The sequence below is a fragment of the Cryptomeria japonica genome, chromosome 3 (assembly GCF_030272615.1).
Source record: "Cryptomeria japonica chromosome 3, Sugi_1.0, whole genome shotgun sequence".
NCBI classification, from domain to species: Eukaryota; Viridiplantae; Streptophyta; class Pinopsida; order Cupressales; family Cupressaceae; genus Cryptomeria; species Cryptomeria japonica.
Genome location: NC_081407.1, coordinates 158,417,449 through 158,437,044, shown reverse-complemented (window position 1 = coordinate 158,437,044; position 19,596 = coordinate 158,417,449). Strand labels below are relative to the sequence as shown.

Below are 19,596 nucleotides of genomic sequence, written 5' to 3'. Positions count from 1 at the left end.
CTTAAAGTGGTCATGTAATTTATGTTGGAAGTCTCCTCTCCATCACTCAGGGCTATTCTTGTTTGCTAACTTAAATTATTTGGAACCCAGTCTGCCAAGTCCAATGCTGACTTTCACTTAATCATATCTCCTCATGAACAATTGTCATCATCTTAGTCGCTTGTCAAAAGATGCTCAATCGATGGTCAATTCTTTCCATTGATTGTGCCTAGTCAAACTGATAATGTCTTATCTTTTAGTATGATTTATGTCCTTATTTCAACTACTTATTGCTGACTATTATTACATGATCCTTGATCAAGTTCTCCGTTATTCTCATATCGAAGCAATGATACTTTCATAGATGCTTACGATCACTTATGTTATGAATTGCTTTGCCTTGCTGTCTAGAGCGTATCCACTATATTCTAGTATCCTCCTTACTTGATGTATATTGCTGTCCTAATATACTTTCGTCTTTATTTTGCAATTATTCTTTGTTACTTACATAAGGCGTGGCTTCCACTTGTGATCACTACCAATGACCATTATCACCGCAATTGTTTCCCTTAAGCGATACCTCAGACTGTAATTACTCTCTTTGTGGATCGCTGCCTTGTCATAACATTCTTCACCCATGATTGGTTGCATGGTCACCATCGTTGTGTTAATATTTAATCCCTTCTTTATCGTTGCCTATCCCATTATTCTATTTTTCATCCAAATGATAACTTAGAAGTTATCATCAAAATCGTTCAAAGGCAATAAGAAAAAGATCCATCAACTTGGGCTTTGAGTATTGAACAAAGTCAAAATAAAAAACAAGGGAGACAAGAGGCACTTAAAGCAAGTCATAACATTGACCATGATAAATCCAAACATTTGGGAGAACACTTGCTAGCTTTGGGTCTTCACAATTAAGCAGATTCATCCTTCCCTCTCCTAGCTTAATCATGATTACTTCCTAGAATGTAAGAGGGCTTGACAGAATATCTAGACAAAATGTTAGTAGAAAGATTGAAGATTTTAACCATTGTATTTTGTTAATTCAAGAAATTAAGCTTCCCAAAGAATCTACTAAATTTTTTGGCTATAGCATTAGTAGGTATTGGGAACATGTTACTTTTCTTCTCTTGGTCTATCTAGTGGTCATATGTGAGTTTGGGACTTGAGATATTTTTCTACAAAAAATTTCTTATGTTGCAATGGTGGTCTCTCTTTAGAAGGGATTTTCACATCCAATAATCACAATGTCCTAATCACTAATTGTTATACTCCCAAAGATGATCTCCAATGTAAGGTTAAACTTTAGGATCACCTACAAGTTCATAGAGGAGCTTCTCCTTAGGATTATATCCTTGGATTACTGGAGGTGACTTTAATGTTATCGTATTCCTTAATGAGGAGGCGAGTGGAGTTCCTACCCTCCCTCTGGCTAGTCTTCTTCTTCTACATAACATTAATCAACTTCAATTAATGGATATCCCTTCTAGCAATGGTTCTTTCACTTTAAAAAATTGGAGCGCTAGGGATTCTTTCATTGCAAAACATTTGAATAGGTTTTTGGTTAGCAATTCTTGGCCTTCTAGGCACCTTTGACTTGCTTCTCCCATCCTAGAGAACTTGCGTTCAGATCATTGGCACATAGGTTTGTACTATGAAGAATCCTTTAAACCCTAACATTACCCTTTTAAATTTCAGCTTGTGTCGTTTAAAAAAAAAGATGACCTAGAAGAAAAGATTAGACTTTGGTGGCAAGAAGCAAAACATCATCATAATATAAATTTGTATGTTTTGTCAAACAAAAAACTCAAAGGGAATTGTTTATCATGGTAATATTATGCAAAGTGAAAGGAATATTTTGTCTAAGTTGGTGGAGATCCAAGGTTCTATTCAAGAACAAGACTTAAGGAAGGATCTCTTAACTCAACATTCTAAACTCCAAAAATGAACTAGAAAAATTTAAGCTATAGGATGAAATCATGTGGCAACAAAACTCTCATGCTAAATGGTTACAAGCAAGGGACAAGAATTCTTTTTTTCCATCACTATGTTGCAGCACAAAAACATGTTAATGCTTTCAAGAAAATTCAAAGGATGGATTCAATATTGAATCCATTCAACATTTCCAATTACAAGTCGTTTCTCTCTTTCATGAGAAGTTCTAAGCCCCCATTGATTTCTTTGTTGATAATAGACATTATTTTAAAATGTATTCCATTGAGTTCATTAAATCATTCTAGAATACTATCAAAGAAGACATTTTGAAAGCTTCTAAGGAACTGCACACCTCAAAACAAATGTTAAAATCTCTCAACAACTTTTTTTGACTTGATGAATACAAAAGATCATATTTTGAAATTTATTTGAAGTCCAACCCATAGCTCTTTGCAATGCTATCTATAAGATTTTTTCCAAATCTAGTGCTTTGCAACTAAAAATATTCCTTCCTTTTTATCATTCTCCTAAACAAGGAAATTTGTTCAAGGACACCAAATCCTTGATAGTATTGTTATAATCCAAGAAGCTATCCACTCTATGCATGTTAACAAGAAAAGTTCTATGTTCACGAAACTTGATCTTTCTAAGACCTATGATAGGGTTCATTGTAAAGTTTTGAAAAATATCTTATGTGCCTTTGGTTTTGATGATAATTAGATTCTATGGGTCATGGCATGTTGTACCTTTCCTTTTTTTTGTAATTAAAGGTTCTCCTACTATTTTTCCTTCTCAAAAGAGGCTTGCATCAATGAGATCCTCTCATCACTTTCTTACTCTAGTGGAAGGAATTGGTAAGCCTTTTAAGCACCTCAAGTGTCCTGGCTCTATTTCTAATTATCACATTGGGCAAGGTATGCAACCACTTTCCCATATTCATTTTGTGGATGACGCTTGTTTGATGGGTAATGCCACTCTTGAGGAAGCTTCTCTTTTAGGTAAACTCTTAACATTGTCATAGGGCTAGATCAGTGCACAACCTAGATGTGCTTTTTTCTTCCAAATAAGGCCAAATTCCACATGGCATTAGCAAGCTTTACTCGCGACTCCCATTGCAAATGAGTCCTTTCTTGAACCCAGATTATGCCTCCAAGACTCAAGGGTTCCCAACAACACCTCAAGTGTGCTAGCTCTATTTCTAATTATCACATTGGGCAAGGTATGTAACCACTTTCCCATATTTGTTTTGTGGATGACACTTGTTTGATGGGTAATGCCACTCTTGAGGAAGCTGTTCTTTTAGGTAAACTCTTAACATTGTCATAGGGCTAGACCTGTGCACAACCTTGATGCGCTTTTTTCTTCCAAAGAAGGCCTAATTCCACATGGCATTAGCAAAATTTACTCACGACTCCCATTGCAAATGAGTCCTTTCTTGAACCCAAATTATGCCTCCAAGACTCAAGGGTTCCCAACAGCCAATTTAGTCACACACCCTTGTAGAATAGATGAGCACGCCAACCCTTCACACAGGTCTCCTTCACTCTAATGCCCATGGAACTCCTCAACATGCCCTCCAATTTTGCTCTTGTCCAACCCAATTGAACAACCCTTGCATCGAGTGCAACCTCATCTTGTTCCTCCAAAGCCTTCACCCTTGTTTGCCATAAGACATTGTTAGAGTATTCAGGTATTTACTTGATTAATTAAACAATATTTGTTTAATTATTTAAGTTCCTTTTATCTCTTTTACACTTAAGCTAACTTTAGGTGCATAATAATTAATTCTTTTATTAATTATTATGTGCAAGCCTAGGTTTTCCTTTTTAGAGTTTCTTGACCTATTAGAGGTTATTCTTTTCATTGTATTGTAAGGATTATCACATTACACATTTTGTGAATATTGAGCTCTCATCTTTTTGAGCATATTTTTTGTGTATTTGTTTTATCTGTTATTTGCTTCCTTGCTTCTCCTTGTAACAGGTTTTTCAGCTTGCAGAGATTATTTGGGCTCCTGTGGTGTTGTGTTTCTCAACTCTCACATGGTATCAGAGCTTCAGATCTGCAGCTATCTGTTCTTGTTTTGAGAATTTTTGCATTGGAAGCAGATCTGGGGTTTTAAGAAGTTTTTCTTTTGCACTTAAGGATAGGCCTTTTTTTTTTTTGAGCACTTTGGGCCTAAACGAACCTCACCATTGTGCTTAGAAGGCCCAAAAACCCCTATAGTCATATAAAACTTGCCTAGTTTTGACTCCTGAGCATCTGGGGGCATTTTTTTGTTCAGTACCAAGTCGTACGGCCCTGGCACGCAGTTCGAGAAAAACATAAAAAAATATATATATTTTTTGCCTTTTTACGGCATGCAGGCCAATTTTTTATTTTTAAAAATCAACAAAAAAAATCAAAAATCAAAAAGTTATTTAAAAAAAAGGGCGAGAAAACAAAAAAAGGTTTTTGTTTTAGGAAAAATCAAAATTTTTGGGGTGGTTCCCCACGGTACGCAGCCCCCTGCCACGCTGCAAGCCACCGCCGCTGCTGTTAGAGCGGGCCCTGTTGGCGTCCTCCGGCCCCCGCCTTCCCAGCACCCGCCCCCACAGCACCCGTCGGTCCCCGCTAGCCCGGGCGGCAGCCCTGGCCCTGCCGCCCGCAGCTCACCTCCAGCCCCCGCCAACCCCCGTCGGCCCCCTGTCAGCCCTGTCGGCCCCTACCACCGTCGCCCGGCCCTTTCCTGCTGTCGCCGCCCGCACTGCGCTCGCCCCGTCGGCGCTCTTCCCACCGCCGCCGGTGCTCTCCCCACCGCCGCCAGTGCTCTCCCTCGCCGGCCGCTCCCTATGCGCCCGTGCCCGCCGAAACCCACCGCCGTGCCACCCGGCCGCCACCACTGCACCACCCATGGGCCACCTCTACCCGACCCCGCCACCAGACTACCCCTCCCTCTTGTTTTGAAGGGGGGTTTGGTTTTTTCCTCATAACTTGGGCATACATAGTCGTTTTTTCAAAAACGAATAGGTGTCGGAAAGCTGGTTCTAAGCCGGACCTCGTGATGTTGGAATTTTTTTCCAATTTTGCTGTTTGACTGTGTTGTTTTTCCAGTCAAAGTGGGGTCTCCTTTTTGCACTCCGGGAGCCATAGAATGAGCATCAGAACTCTGTTTTTTGAAAACTTTATATCGTTGGAAAGCGTGGCCTGTGTCCTTTCCAGCCATATGAGTTTTCTTTCCAGATTCTGCTCCAGGAATATTTTCTTCAGTTTTTTGTTTTTTCAGCACTCTGTGGATATCTTGGTTGTTTCAGGTCCTGGGATCTATTCTCTGGGTAGGATGTCTCTATTTCGGTTCTCCTTTCTATTTCCAGTCTTCTTATCATTGTAGCTTCTTTTATGCAAACGCACTGAGATAAAGTGCCATCATGCATTGTTTACTTGGGATCTTGCACATATTGTGCCTTATTGTACATGCACTACTTATAAAGTGCCATGAGGGGGTTGATGTTTGCCTTGTTTGCCACCTATCTTTGTCCAGTGAGTGTTCCTTCCACGACATTCGCCTCATGTTGTGTCAAGTGAGTGTTCCTTCCACGACACTATGTATTGTCTCTGCGCCTTCGATGTTCCTGGTTCTTCGTCGTGCAGTTCTTGCTGGCCGTTCTTTTCAGTGTACCTGTCCCTCTCCTTTTTCAGCATTATGGGGAGGTTTGTCCTGTTGGTTCTAATGCTTTCGTGGTTCGATTGATCAGCTCTTCAAGCTTTGGTTTCTCATGCCATCTGTATCTTCGAGTTCAGTTGTTTGCCTTTGTTTGCCTTCTGATTCAAGTAGTGTCATTTGAGGGCACTCATACAGATTACAGTCTTCTCTATCAGGTCATGTTCTATTTCAGTGGAGGTTCTTCAGATCAGCAGTTATTCTTCAACAGTGTTTGCAGGTTCTTCATGCTTCAGTGATTCTTCTGATCTTCTCTTGTTCCTATCTTTTTGGAACATTCTTGTTTGGAGGCTTTTTCAGTCCTTCTTCTTGCTTTTTCCATCTCTGTTTGGAGTAGAGTTTTGTTCCCACGTGGTTTTCTCTATTTCTCCGGTTCATAGAGATTTGGTTGTATCTGGGTACCTGATCAGGCCTTGTTGCCGGGACCCATCTTTCTTGCTTTCAATAGCTATTCTAGGTTTTAGCTTCTCCTTGAGTCTAGCTTAAGGGGGGGTGTTAGAGTATTCGGGTATTTACTTGATTAATTAAACAATATTTGTTTAATTATTTAAGTTCCCTTTATCTCTTTTACACTTAAGCTAACTTTAGGTGCATAATAATTAATTCTTTTATTAATTATTATGTGCAAGCCTAGGTTTTCCTTTTTAGGGTTTCTTGACCTATTAAAGGTTATTCTTTTCATTGTATTGTAAGGATTATCACATTACACATTTTGTGAATATTGAGCTCTCATCTTTTTGAGCATATTTTCTGTGTATTTGTTTTATCTGTTATTTGCTTCCTTGCTTCTCCTTGTAACAGGGTTTTCAACTTGCAAAGATCATTTAGGCTCCTGTGGTGTTGTGTTTCTCAACTCTCACAGACATTGGATACTAGCTTCAACCACTTGCAACTCCTTGAGTTCTCCACTCATTCACTTGGTCTCACTGCTCCTCAACCAATACCTTGAGTATTCAAGGACTACCAACACCTTTCAGTCAGTTGGGACTCCTCAAGTCATCTTCTCCTTTTCTTTGCAGCCTAGCACTCCCTCAATGTTGGTGCCCTATGTTGGGCCTCCTCGGTTCCTCAAACCCCTCAAGCCACAATCATACTTCATGGAAAGGCTAGGCTCCTTGAGCTAGCCCCATGCCCATTTCTGCAAGCTCTTGCTAGTAGCCCATGTCCACTAGACCCCATGGTGAACCTTGTTCCTCATGCATCCCATGCATTCTAACCAACCTCATGAACACATCCACATCCAACTCCTATGGACTCATTTTCCACTTTGCATGCCTACTTGAGCTCCAATCTTCCAACTCCGTGATCCAACACAGATCCTTTGGTTGTTGGACTCCACACATATTTATTCAATGCCTCAGGTGAACTATTGAGTGAGCACGAGCTTTAGGTTTCCTTCTTCCATACAAACCCTCGCCTTAAAGAACAAATTACTGATATTCTTCATTTCCAAGTTTCTTCTTCTCCTTTCAAATATTTCAATATTGCTATTTCTCCTACTTACCTTGGGAAAAAAGATCGACATGTTATTTTGAATTCTGCTCATTGTCATATTAGTCATTTGAAATATAAAAGATTGGTTGTTCATAGTTAGCAAGGATTAAATTCTTACCCCAAATTGAAGGAAGCAACATAGTCCTTACCAAACATGGCATACAGTTATATCTCATATTTTCAGCACCACTTACATGAGTCAGAATTTCGTATTGCGTGCTAGGCTCACTTATTTGTGGCTCAAAGAACTCACTGCTAAATTCTGAAATACAACGCTAACTGCTTTCTAACCATTTTTTCTTAAAATATAAACTGCATCACAAGATCTTATGATTCCCATGCAAATAGAACGATTAGCTGATGTGTTTAAGTAATAATGGTCATGGCACACAAGTAGAATGTCCTTGTGAATTCATGAATAACATGACCACCAACAAGAGAATAATCTTTCTAACCAGCACTCTATGGCTCAAGTGATGCATTGGTAGCATTAAATAGCCATTACTCATACTTGGATACATATCACATAATTTTTGTGCATTTCAGGACTCAGCATACAAAAAAGTTGATATTTTTCTATTTTGTTTACTAATTGTGTCATAGATTGAATGTCATCAAACGAGACCCGTCCATGTATGTTTGTGAGCATGCCTTTCTCAAATAAATATGAAGATTGCAGCAAAGATGGCAGACAAGGCAAGTGGAAAGAAATGCATAAGCTATCATGCTGTCAATTCTACTACAAAAATTGGATGTCTGGTCTTATAATCTTCAATTAAATTATCTACTCATAGCCATTATCAAGTTTGTGATGCATTTATTATCAAATAACAACCACAGTAGACTATTATGGCATAACCGTTGTACATGTTTTAAATTAGAAAGGATGCCATACTCAAAAGGTCCTTCAATAACAATCTAATATAGTTTGAATATACAAATGATAAATGATTATTACAAAAGAGTGCACAAGGTGGAACTCATGGACAGATTAAATTTTTGGATATTATAAAGGGAAAAATATGGATAACAGTGAATAATCTAATTCAGTAAGCTTTATCAGGTTAAGAGTTAAATTTTAACAAAAGAGGATCCAATCGATGCTTTACATGTTTCCTAAATTTAACAAAAGGAAAGGAACAATACTTGCAATTCTAGTCAGCCTGTACATAATAGAATAAAGCAACAAAACATTCAAGTAATTTACATCAACTAGAAATACATTCAAATCAAAGAAATGAATGCTAATCTAATAATGAGACCCCGAAATCTATACATCTTTACCAAGTTACAAATTTCTAACTTAACATAATTACAACTCAAAACAAGAACTCAAAGTCAGAGCTCGGTACAGACAGCAGTGATTGAAAGAAAATTATACAAAAGTTGATGCACTAAAATAAGAAAGCCTTAAAATATAATCATGGCATGTACAACCAAGACCACATATAACCTCATCAATTTAAACAAACAATATGAAGCTTTACAAACAGATACATATTTTTTAAAAAAGAGGCTACTTTAATGCTGACATAATGAGCTATGACCCCAACATTTAAGTGCACACAATAAATACGATATTAACCCCTACATTTAAGTGCACACAATAAATACTCACTAAGAAATGTATACTAAAGGTAACTCTACAGAAGGAAGAAACATCTAACTCACCAGTGCCAAAGCTTTCTTCACCACAAACAGAACACATTCCAGCATCCATTAAATTTCCAAAGAACTTCCAACCAGTGGGTACCTGATTTATGAATACAATAACAATAGACATATTTTCTCATGACTTTCATACAATAGTAGCAAGTAAAAAATCCATATAAATAAGAGTGAATTCGTACCTCAAAAAACTTGAGATCTAAATTTTTGGCAACCACATCAAGTGCAGCTGATGTTGGCATGCTCCTGCAATAATCATTGCATCCAACATTACATGAGAAAACAACAGTACAAAATATGAATGAAGCAGATTTTTGTTTGTAGTTGGAAATCATTTACAAAAGAATCATATGCGTTGCAGTTAGATGATGAAAGAGAAACAGCATAGCAGCTAGATGATACAAGAAGAACTGCATGACAGCAAATGGCAGATGAGAGAAAAGTTTTAGAAGCAAGCCTTTTTATACAGGTTTTTTTATTCTTGTAATACAAGGCTTAGCTGCAAATGACTGAAATGGCTTGCCTGGGACATTGGCTAACCCATCTGTTTACTGGTCGTGCAGATAGAACAGTCCCACCATCATCACTTAAAAATCCACAACTTTATCAGATAGCTCAAATACTTAAGGACGACATGTAATTTGACATCTGTTATGCTGGTGTGATAGCTTTAATGAAAGCAGTTCAGAGATGCTACAAAAGGCGTGCACTCTAAGATACCCAGAGTCTTAGCCACCAATAATACCACAAAGATTCTATAATAAATATGACATGAGTGCATTTACTAGTCTCAGCACCATTGCCAATATCAAGGAGCTACTTTGGCTGCCATGAAGAATGCATGAACTCCATTATGAACTTTGAGTCTTCACCTTGTAACCAAGGCATCAACATCCCCACACGGACAAAATTCTCACAATGTTACGGTGTACACAAGAAAAAATGAACCAAAATTCAATGTTACATGATATGTTCAAGATTAAATTGTAGGGAGATTATGGCCTTGAAAGATTCTTGCATATGTCTATAGCAATTGTGGCTCATAAAAACTTAGCACCTTCTCATATTGGAAGAAGTCGCCACAAGGTGTAGATCAGATAATCCATGAAAAATCAGAATATCACATCTAATATTTTCATACCATTTCAATACAATGGGAGATGGAATTGTAAATTACCAAAGCTAACATAACTTCATGCTTGCATTGAGATTCAATAAGATAATCAGTAAAGCATTTAGAAGACTAATATCTTCTTAGCTAGCACCTGTCACTAAGGAATGGCACAGGGAAAGGTAGTCCTATATTCTAAGAGTTGTGTAACTTACATCATTCATATAACCATTGCTTATATGGTGTTTCCAGTTATTCCCATCTCTAAAACCCCCTAGAAGGTATAACAACAAAAAGATGTTGTAAATATACAATCCCTTACAAACCAGAGATGCTAAAGTGGTCAACAATCATTTGTTTGTGATTAATTGGTCAGACTAAAATATCTAATACACCTCAAAAGTACAATGCAAAAGCTGAAGAGAGAAAGAGCAATATTTAAAGCACATTAATATTTTACTGCCTACACTTGTTATGCCTCTAAGCATACTAGAATTAGGCAGTCCCTGTACTTTTCCTTCTAGAAGGTAATATCCTAGTTATAGTGGGTCTTCTCTATTTCGGAGCTATATCCATATATGAACTCTCCATCATCAATGACTAGTGAAATACTATGCTACTCCAACTTGACCACATGAACATAACTCTAACCTCTTAAGGATTTAAAATACACTTGTTTTACTATTCAAACCAAATACTCCACTAAAAAGACAGCCAATTTGTGACAAAAGTCCAAAATCTACCTGTTGTGACCATTTCACACATCGCCCCATCGCAAATGGGGACCCCCTCTTTTTGCTTGTTTTTCGCTCATTGTTCGCTTTCGTTTTTAGGATTTTGTTAGTCAGTTAGTCGTCTGGATTTAGGGTCAAGCCTTAGGGTTTTTATTTTTGTCTTTTCAGGCCAAAATCCAGTCGTTTTTGAGAGCTTTTGAGCTTCCTTTTCTAGGATGCAAATTTTGAATGCAATGAATTCGCCAGAATGGTCTAATGTTCAATTGGAATGTTGATGCAGAGCTTAAATTTGTCTAAGTGTTGAGAGAAGTGTGAATTTTTGTCCAATTGAATATTTTGACTAAATTTTGACTTTTTTGATCTTTGATCCTGGGCATTGGAAATGATTTGTTTTTGCCTTGTGAAGTGTTTAAATGTGAAAAATCATGTTATTTTGGCCTGTAGGAGCAAAATCGCTCCTGTCCCTCAGTGAAGGACGGGAGCTCTTTTCCAAATATCTCACTATTCCTGCAGAGTCAAGACGAATTTCAAATTGGAAGTGATGGAGAACGGCAAGATCTTTCCATTGAATATAAATTGAAGATTTTCATGAGCACTGAAACGCCTCCAGGAGGAAAATCGCTCCTGTCCCTCAGTGAAGGACCGAAGCTACAAATCAAATTTTGCCTTGTCCTTGTGAGATTTCGTTGACTTGATGATTTGAAGAGGTCCAAAGGAAGATGCTTTACCAAATGAATATAATTTGAAGTGCTATCACAAAGGAGAATGGTCCAGAATGCAAAGTTCACTCTTGTCCCTTTCCAAGGGACCAGGGCGAAGTACCTTATAGCTCCTGTCCCTCTCCCAAGGACCAGAGCGATGTCCTTCATTGGGCAAAATCCAGGCAAAAATCAAGGCAAGTTTACGTCCAAAGGCAAGGAAGAGCGTGAGATGAACTCATTGAATATAAATTGAATATTTTTAAACGTCCACAAGGGTCCCAAAATGCCCAGTTCGCTCCTGTCCCTCAGGAAGGGACCAGAGCGATTTTTGTTATAATTGATTTTCTTGCCAAGTTGCAGACGATGTCAAGACATGGATGAATGGAGTAGAGCATGACGAGTCCGTTGAATATAAATTTGGAACCTGACAAAATGAAATGAAGGCCACAAGAGATGGATCGCTCCTGTCCCTCTCCAAGGGACCAGGGCGATACAGTGGTTATGTTGCCTCTCACTCAAGTTTAAAACCAATCCAAGTCAAGACAAAGGGTGGCAAAGACATTTCGAGACATCTTCATCGAGCACAAGCACTTAAAGGTCATCACTATGAAGAGATTCACACTCTAAGACCCAGATCGCTCCTGTCCCTCAGGAAGGGACCAGAGCGATATCTACATAATGGCGTAAAATTTCAAAAGGCAAACAAGTTTCGAGCAACCAAGAGGGTCGAAAGGACATCATTTCACGTAATGAAGATGATTGCAAGTTGGTAAAAACAAGAACAAGCACATAATGATGAACTTCGCTCCTGTCCCTCAGGAAGGGACCAGAGCGATGTTGGATATATTGGTCATTTCATGCAAGATTTACATAAGGTCAAGGTTTCGCAACGTCTTAGAGGGTCCATGGTATGATAGGAAGGTGATACACGAAGATTTCAAACGTAAAATAATCACCAAAATGAACATAGGGACCATATCGCTCCTGTCCCTCTCCAAGGGACCAGGGCGATTTGCTTTGGACTCTCCATTTTGTTTCAAACGCGTGTTAAGTCAAGACTTCATAAGGTCATACAAGGTTCGAGACATCGTTTGAAGATCACATGCAAGTGTTTTGAACGTCCAAACATTGTCAAACATGCTAAAAGCTCACATCGCTCCTGTCCTTTGGACAAGGACCAAGGCGATCCCATCAAAAACACTCATATTCCTTCAAAGTCGAGGCAAAGTAAGGATGGGCATGGTAAAGGACGGCGTTTTGGAGGACATCACAACGAAGATTGAAGTTTAAAGTTGCTAAGATTATGGAGAAAGACATGGATCGCTCCTGTCCCTCTCCAAGGGACAAGGGCGATGATCCCTCTAAATGTCCAAACACCACATGCAAACAAATGGAACAAGCGTAGAAGAAACGAGCAAAGATGATATTTGCTTCACAATGAAAGATTGAAGATCAAAGATGCATGTTGAACGTGAAAATACAGAGATCGCTCCTGTCCTTTGAACAAGGACCAGGGCGATGAACACCCAAAGGCACTTATGCGTACATGCAAGGCAATCAAATTCGAAGGATCCATCAAAATGATCGATATTGAACGTGGAAAGGAAGGAGATGAACGTTAAAATTGCAAGAATTATGACAAAATCTTGGATCGCTCCTGTCCCTCTCCAAGGGACCAGGGCGATGAGGTACGTCCCTTTCATTTTCAAAATATTTTGGCGCTCAAATAAACATTTTTTGAATTTATTTAAATGCTAGCAAAATCGATATTTTAAATTAAAAATGGCATTTAAATATTGCGCTTGGTATTAATTAATTATTTTTTGCCTTGTAAAAAAATCGAAGTTTATTAATTAAAAACGATGGCATTTAATAATTAATTAATTAATTAATAAAAAATCAAAGGGAAGCGCTTGGTATTTTATTGTTTTAAGTAAGTCGGCCTTGTTATTTTATTAAAAAATCGTTTAAAATGCCTTATTTAATTACCGAGTCGGCCTATATGGAGGTGAGAGGTAAGCGCTATAAAAGGGAGGTGATGATTTTTATTTTTACATTATCATTTTATCATCTTCATTCAAGTGCGATTTGGAAGACAAAGGGAGAAGTGCGAAGTTGTGTTTGAAGAAGTGCGAATTATATTCAAGGTGGTGCGAAGTATTGACCAAGGCATTAGCATCAATCCAAGGCGCTACGAACTTGAAGTTTACATTTGAACGTTGCTTTGAAGACCACATCAAAGGCGAACTTGAAGATCGCATTGAAGACAAAAAGGTGGCGAAGTTGATCTTTTGAGGAGATAACTTTGAAGATCATTTATATACCTCAATTTTGCCTAGGCGAATTTTGTCTTTTTGCATTCTAGAGCTAGCTCTCTTTTGAGGTATGGTGATTTGATTTTTATTGCTTTATTTATTCATCGTCATATTTTAAATTTTGAAGTTTTGAATTTTGATTCTCTTTGCTCAATCTTTTGTTTTTAGGAAATGATAACTCTAGAGACTTATCATGACGTTTCCTAAAAAATTCTCTCTCTAATCTATGTTATTCATTGCAAAATCTAGTTCTTATAATGAAATGGTGTGTAGGTATGGCGACCCCGAAGGCGGGAGCATCCACCAGCCGCTCAGCTCTCATGAAAGAAGATCAGAAAACCGAAGAAGTGGAGACCAAGATCGTGTCGAAGTGGAGCAACATTGGAGATACAAACTTGGGGAACTTTAGCACGAAGAAGTTTCGAGAGGTCCCTTACATTGGCAAGCCATCACCTGTCGCCCGGAGAATAATAGAGAGTGGCATCGTTAAGGCGGCCGGTTTTCCTCCAGCTATTCAGTGCCACGAGTTGATGATCGAGTGTGCCCGTCACTACAATCCACAGTCCAGGACAATTGTGTCCAATGAGGGAAACACTTTGGCGTACCTTTCAGAGGAAGCTATAAGTGAAGCTTTCCATCTTCCAGAGCACAGGGACATGATATACAAGAGCATTGAAGGAGCCAGATCAGTGTACGATGATGATCCAGATGCTTGCCTAAGCATAATCAACAAGAACTGGCTACTCAAGAGTCGTCCCCGTCTAAGCAAGGTACCGAACACACCGCACCGGATTGATTTCCAGGAGGAATACAGAGATTTGATTACTATGCTCAACCGAGTTACAGGAGCACCTCATGCCTTCTATTTTGAGAAGTGGATGTTTTACTTCATCCAGGTGATTGTTCAAGGAAGGGGTACGATACATTGGGCTAGAATAATTAGCCATTGCTTAGACGTACAGTTGAGGAGACTCAGGGCTACTAAGTCCTTCCACATGAGTTCATACGTCATCTATGCTTTGATCAGGAGTGTTGAGTATGCAGGACTACCTCACAGAGGAGTGATTGGAAGAGGACCCGGCGAGGTCAGAGCTTGTGAATCCTATACCTACTTGCATCATCCACCAGGGAAAAACTACAAGTTAGTTAACGATACTTTCACAATGAACATCACAAGGACGTTGCAAGGTGGGATTCACAACAGATTATCTCAGGATGCCCAGGAATTCATCAAGAGGTACGGTGCTTGGTTCATTCAGTTTCCCAAATTCATTTACATTAGAGTGCATGGATGTCCTTTACCTCCATACATGTTGCCGAGGTATCCGACAGACAGAATTGTGTTACTTGAGGTAACAAGGCAGTTGGCAGCATATGTGAAGGCATTCAGACACAGACATCAGAATGGAGTTCAGGTACCTATTATTTTGGGTAATTCAGTTGAGGTATGTCCTAATGTATTAGCCATGGATGACGCAGAGAAGGAGTTAGCCTTGTATTCTTTTTCATCTTTTGCTTGGAGAAATAGCTTTGATCCACATGGACATTTAGAGGAGACGGTCGGTAGAAGATTTAGACATGAGCATCAGATTGAGGATTTTATGATGAACCTCCTAGATGATCTTGAAGTGAAACGAAAGATACATTCTAGATTGCCTTTGGATTTCATCAGGAAATGCAAGATTTACAGAGTGGCCGACCAAGCTCAGGACAATGGCAGGCATATCTAGTCTTCCTATGATAGAGAAAGCAAAACAATAAGGTTGGATTGGAATGAGCCCGAGGTCGTGGATTTAGATGCTTTGATGGCACCAGTCTTGTCTTGTACTCGCAGATGGGTAGACGTTCAGCATCAGAAGTTGAGAGAACAAGGCATAGCTATGTCTTTTACTTTGGAAGAGAAACCAGCCGAAGGTGGAGCAAGTATGAGTGAAGGCAATCCCAATCCTAGGAATTCAGGAGAAGGTAACCTTCGATGTGCCAGTGAGGGCAATCTCCATCCGAGAGGTTCGAAGAGAAAGGAAAGATCAGAAAAGAAAGAGTCTTCCAAGAAAAAGCAGGGGGCCAACAAAGATCAAGTACCAGCTACTTCTTCTAGATCAGAGAATAGAACAATTCAAGTAGAAGAGTCCATGGAGTCTATGGTACAGAATGACAGACAGGAGGAAGGACAGGCACAGCATGTTTCGTCAGATGGATCTCTCCAAGACTATGAGTTGGATGAAGACAAAGAAGACAATGAAATGACATCTCCTCCCAGACAAGAAGAAATAGTGCATAAAGAGATTCAAGTTCAAGAGACAAGATCGAATATCCCAGATTGGTTGAAGGAAAGATTGACTAAGGTGATCGTAGTAGAGGACGAGGACAATGCAATTGATTTAGAGAGCCTTGTTGGACGTTCACATGTGATAACAGAGAAGAAGAAGGCTACCAAGATGTCCAAGATGATTCGAGATGAGACTGGATCCAGAAAACTGCAGATAGCTACACCGGCAGCAGACAAATATGAGGGTGAGATCCTAGCAGAGGAATATGATATACAGACTTTTGAGTTAGGACCATCCACAGCAGAGCAGACTTTAGACGATGCCACCGACACATTTGAAGCATTGAAGGACAAGCTTAGAGAAGAAGTAGAAAAGAATAGAAAGCTTGAGAGAGAGGTCGGTGCATGGAGGACATATTTCAGTCACATCAATGAACCTTTGGGACGTCAGGATCCAGTTAGATCACCAGTGCAGGCATTGCCCCTTCAATCGATCAATGAAGCAGAAAGATTCAGGAACCTGGTCCAGCATACATGTAGTTGGATGGATAGATCTCATACAGTGGCCATAGAGTTTGTTACAAGGATGACGAAGATCATTCATCAGGCTATCCAAGTTCTTGAGATAATCCACAGATTGATGGTAACAGTAGCTGCATTTGCCCATACCAAGGACGTTATCATCCCTGTCTTGAAAGTTATAAGACATACATCCAAAAGAATTTTAGCGCAGGAGAGGATCTTGGAAGGTGATTCTCACAGTTTATTTCAGTGGTCAACCTTACTCCATATAAAGAGTGTTCTCTTCGAGGACATCAGTGTTAGATGTGGTCAAGTTGAGGAGGTGATCAATCCGATCCAGGACAGAGTATTTGAGGTACTTCGTACCATTCTTGGTAGAAGGATCGAGGTCGAGACAGATGTGGATATGCAAGAATTTGAGGATAGAATCAAGATCATCTTTCGCAAGGACGCAGATGTTACAGATGAGCAGTATGATCAGATGTTTGCCACCATGCTCCTGATTGATAGAACGAAGGAACTTGAACCTACTTGGGACGCAGCTCTTCTAGATGCATTCGATCAGGTCATCCACTTGGAAGAGAGTATCAAGAATCTTCCCGAGATTCCAATCACAGAAATCGAAGGAATCGTGACAAAATTCATTGCATATGCTAAGAAAGAGAATTGGAAAGGGAATAAGATTCTAGATGAAAGGTTGTTACAGATGACATGACACCTTATTTCTCATTGGTTGATACCTCCTAGGTTTTTGTGCCAAATTTAATATTTGGCTATGTATTTAATATTGTTCAGTAAAAAGGAGGTCATTTGTAACAAACCCTAATTAGGGTTTAGGTGTCATGATCTTGTCCGTTGATTTACTTTCAATCTGGACCTTTCATTGTAACTGGGGATGCTATTTATACCCCCATTTTTCATTTCATTTGATAATAGTTAGTAGTGTAATAGAGAGTCAATAGAGTAAGAGTCAATAGTTGATGTAAGAGAGATTAGAGTTAGAAGCAATTTTATTTTGTAACAAGATTAAGTCTTGAAGAGAGAAATTCAAGCAATTGTTGTACATGATGATTTGGAAATCAATAAAATATTGGAGTTATGGTGTTTTGTTGCAAATTTCTTGAGTTATCTTCATGGTTGTTTGATACACTTGAATCGTGCTCAATCGAAGTAGTTTGTTAATTTGAAAGACTAAGTGTGAGATTTGATATTTGGTAGGATTCGTAATCCAAACCACTAGCTTCTTGCTGATTGTAGGAACGCCTTGTGTGGTCGACTGGAGAACACTTTGAGTCCTTAATCTTCAATTATCATTGTGTCTTGGATATGTACCTTCGTAGTAGTGTCCTTGATCTTTTGATGCATTGAATACCATTATATTACCTTAGAAGATCGCACTAATTTCAATTGAGTTGTTATCTTATGGCAAAATTGAAGTTGGTTGAGTCTTGCCAAATCTCGTCCATACTAAGTCATTCATAGGGTTAGGCTAGATTAAACCTCTTTAAGCCCTATCTTTTGCTTTTTTTTTGAAAGTTCCTTTTAGTTTAGTAAAATCTTCGAGCTTTAGAATGCGTAAGACCCCTTGGAGGAAACAGCAAATCACATCATACCACTAAAAAAGCTTGTCCACACGTAGAGACGCTACTAAAAGAACCTTGGAGTCTACCTAACTGATCCATTACGCGAATCTTCAGCAGTTAGAGACTATTTTCTCAAGAGAGGATAAGATGCCTGTTGGTATTTCATTCTGTGTATGATTGTGTACAAAATACACGTCAACACTACCCTGATGATCTTGGCAGGCTCACAACAGGGTTTAAGAGGTGCATTTTTCAACCATCCAAAACCAAACACTGTTTTTAGCTGGAAATGCTGCCTCTATACCAGGTCATTCAGCTAAGCAGCCATGTGAGGGGAATTTCTATGCAATCAGAATCAGCAGAACTTGCACCTGATCTCATCTGCATTCACTGGGGATGTTTGAACCTCTCTATGTTAAACATTTTTTATAACCTCGCAACTTGATGCTAGATCACATGCCTATGGCAAGGATAAAAAACTTCAAAATCATGATAACCATGCAGTAGCTTATTTCATGTAGCGCCTTTGTGTGCCCTGCAACTTTACAATGCTCTGACATGCTTGGTTCAAATGTAATTTGCTTGTTAAACAACATTACCCATCAATTGCCCCATCAGCCCCCCACCATATTTAGCTCTCCTAAGTTCATTAGAAGAACCCCAAACACATCAAAGAATCATTTTTTATATTTTTTAATCCTATGATTAATTCTTACAGATTCTGATGGACCATAATGAAATATTGTAGAATTTAATTTAATCAACTCATCCAAAAGTTACAGCCATATACCATATTTCTCAAAACCTGAAGCATACAGCTCATATGAGGATGTAACCAAGTTCTTCACATCCTAACAACAATATTTTCCTGGTTGTTTTCACATACAAAAAATCAATAGAATCTAAAGGCTCGATATTTTTTAGAGTTCAAGTTAGTCTGTAGTTGTACAATGCAATATGTAGTAGCAAATTCTTGTACCACTACAACTCAAAATATTTATTTGCCTCCTCAGCAATTTGCCCTTGCAGAAAAGCTTTTGTATGCAATAGCAATATAGGCAGATGGAAGCAATAAACAATATAAAAGATAATGCAGAATAAAAGAGGCAAAAATAACAATTAACAACATAGTTGAAAAACTCGGACTCAGCTATGACTCGGCTGGCCCAAAAATATTAAAAACTTGGGAATCGGCAATAACTCGGCAAATTTATTGAACATTTTAAAATACAAAAAAAATAACAAATATTCTTCAAAAACACACATATTACTAAATTTGTTGAGCATATTACTAATTTTCATCATATATTAAAAAACATTAAAAAAAATTAGTTTAATGCATATCATAGACCAAAAAACAAGTTCAACCCTAATTGAGTTACAATGCCAATTCCACTAGCCATGTCAATAGAAGTTGCCCCATTTAAAGATATTTTTGTTAAGCTGTGTAATAATAACATTTGATGGGAGTTTGTTGGGTGTAATAATAACGAGGTTTTTGGATCTAAGGATGAGAGAGAGAGAGAGAGAGAGAGAGAGAGAGAGATGTCTAGATATTGGGGGAGAGGAGGATGAGATAGAG

General features: G+C 38.7%; 1 protein-coding gene across 2 annotated transcripts in view; it reads right to left on the bottom strand.

Annotated features, from left to right (window-relative positions):
• Window positions 1-19,596, bottom strand: part of LOC131031010 (phosphoglucomutase, cytoplasmic) — a 56,938-nt gene that overhangs the window by 12,050 nt on the left and 25,292 nt on the right. For both annotated transcript variants that reach the window (XM_057962009.1, XM_057962010.2), the window contains exons 13-14: window positions 8,962-9,025; window positions 8,783-8,864 (exon numbers count right to left, since the gene is read on the bottom strand). In XM_057962009.1, the coding sequence (XP_057817992.1) occupies window positions 8,783-8,864; window positions 8,962-9,025 (146 nt within the window). The remainder of the gene's footprint in view (window positions 1-8,782; window positions 8,865-8,961; window positions 9,026-19,596) is intronic.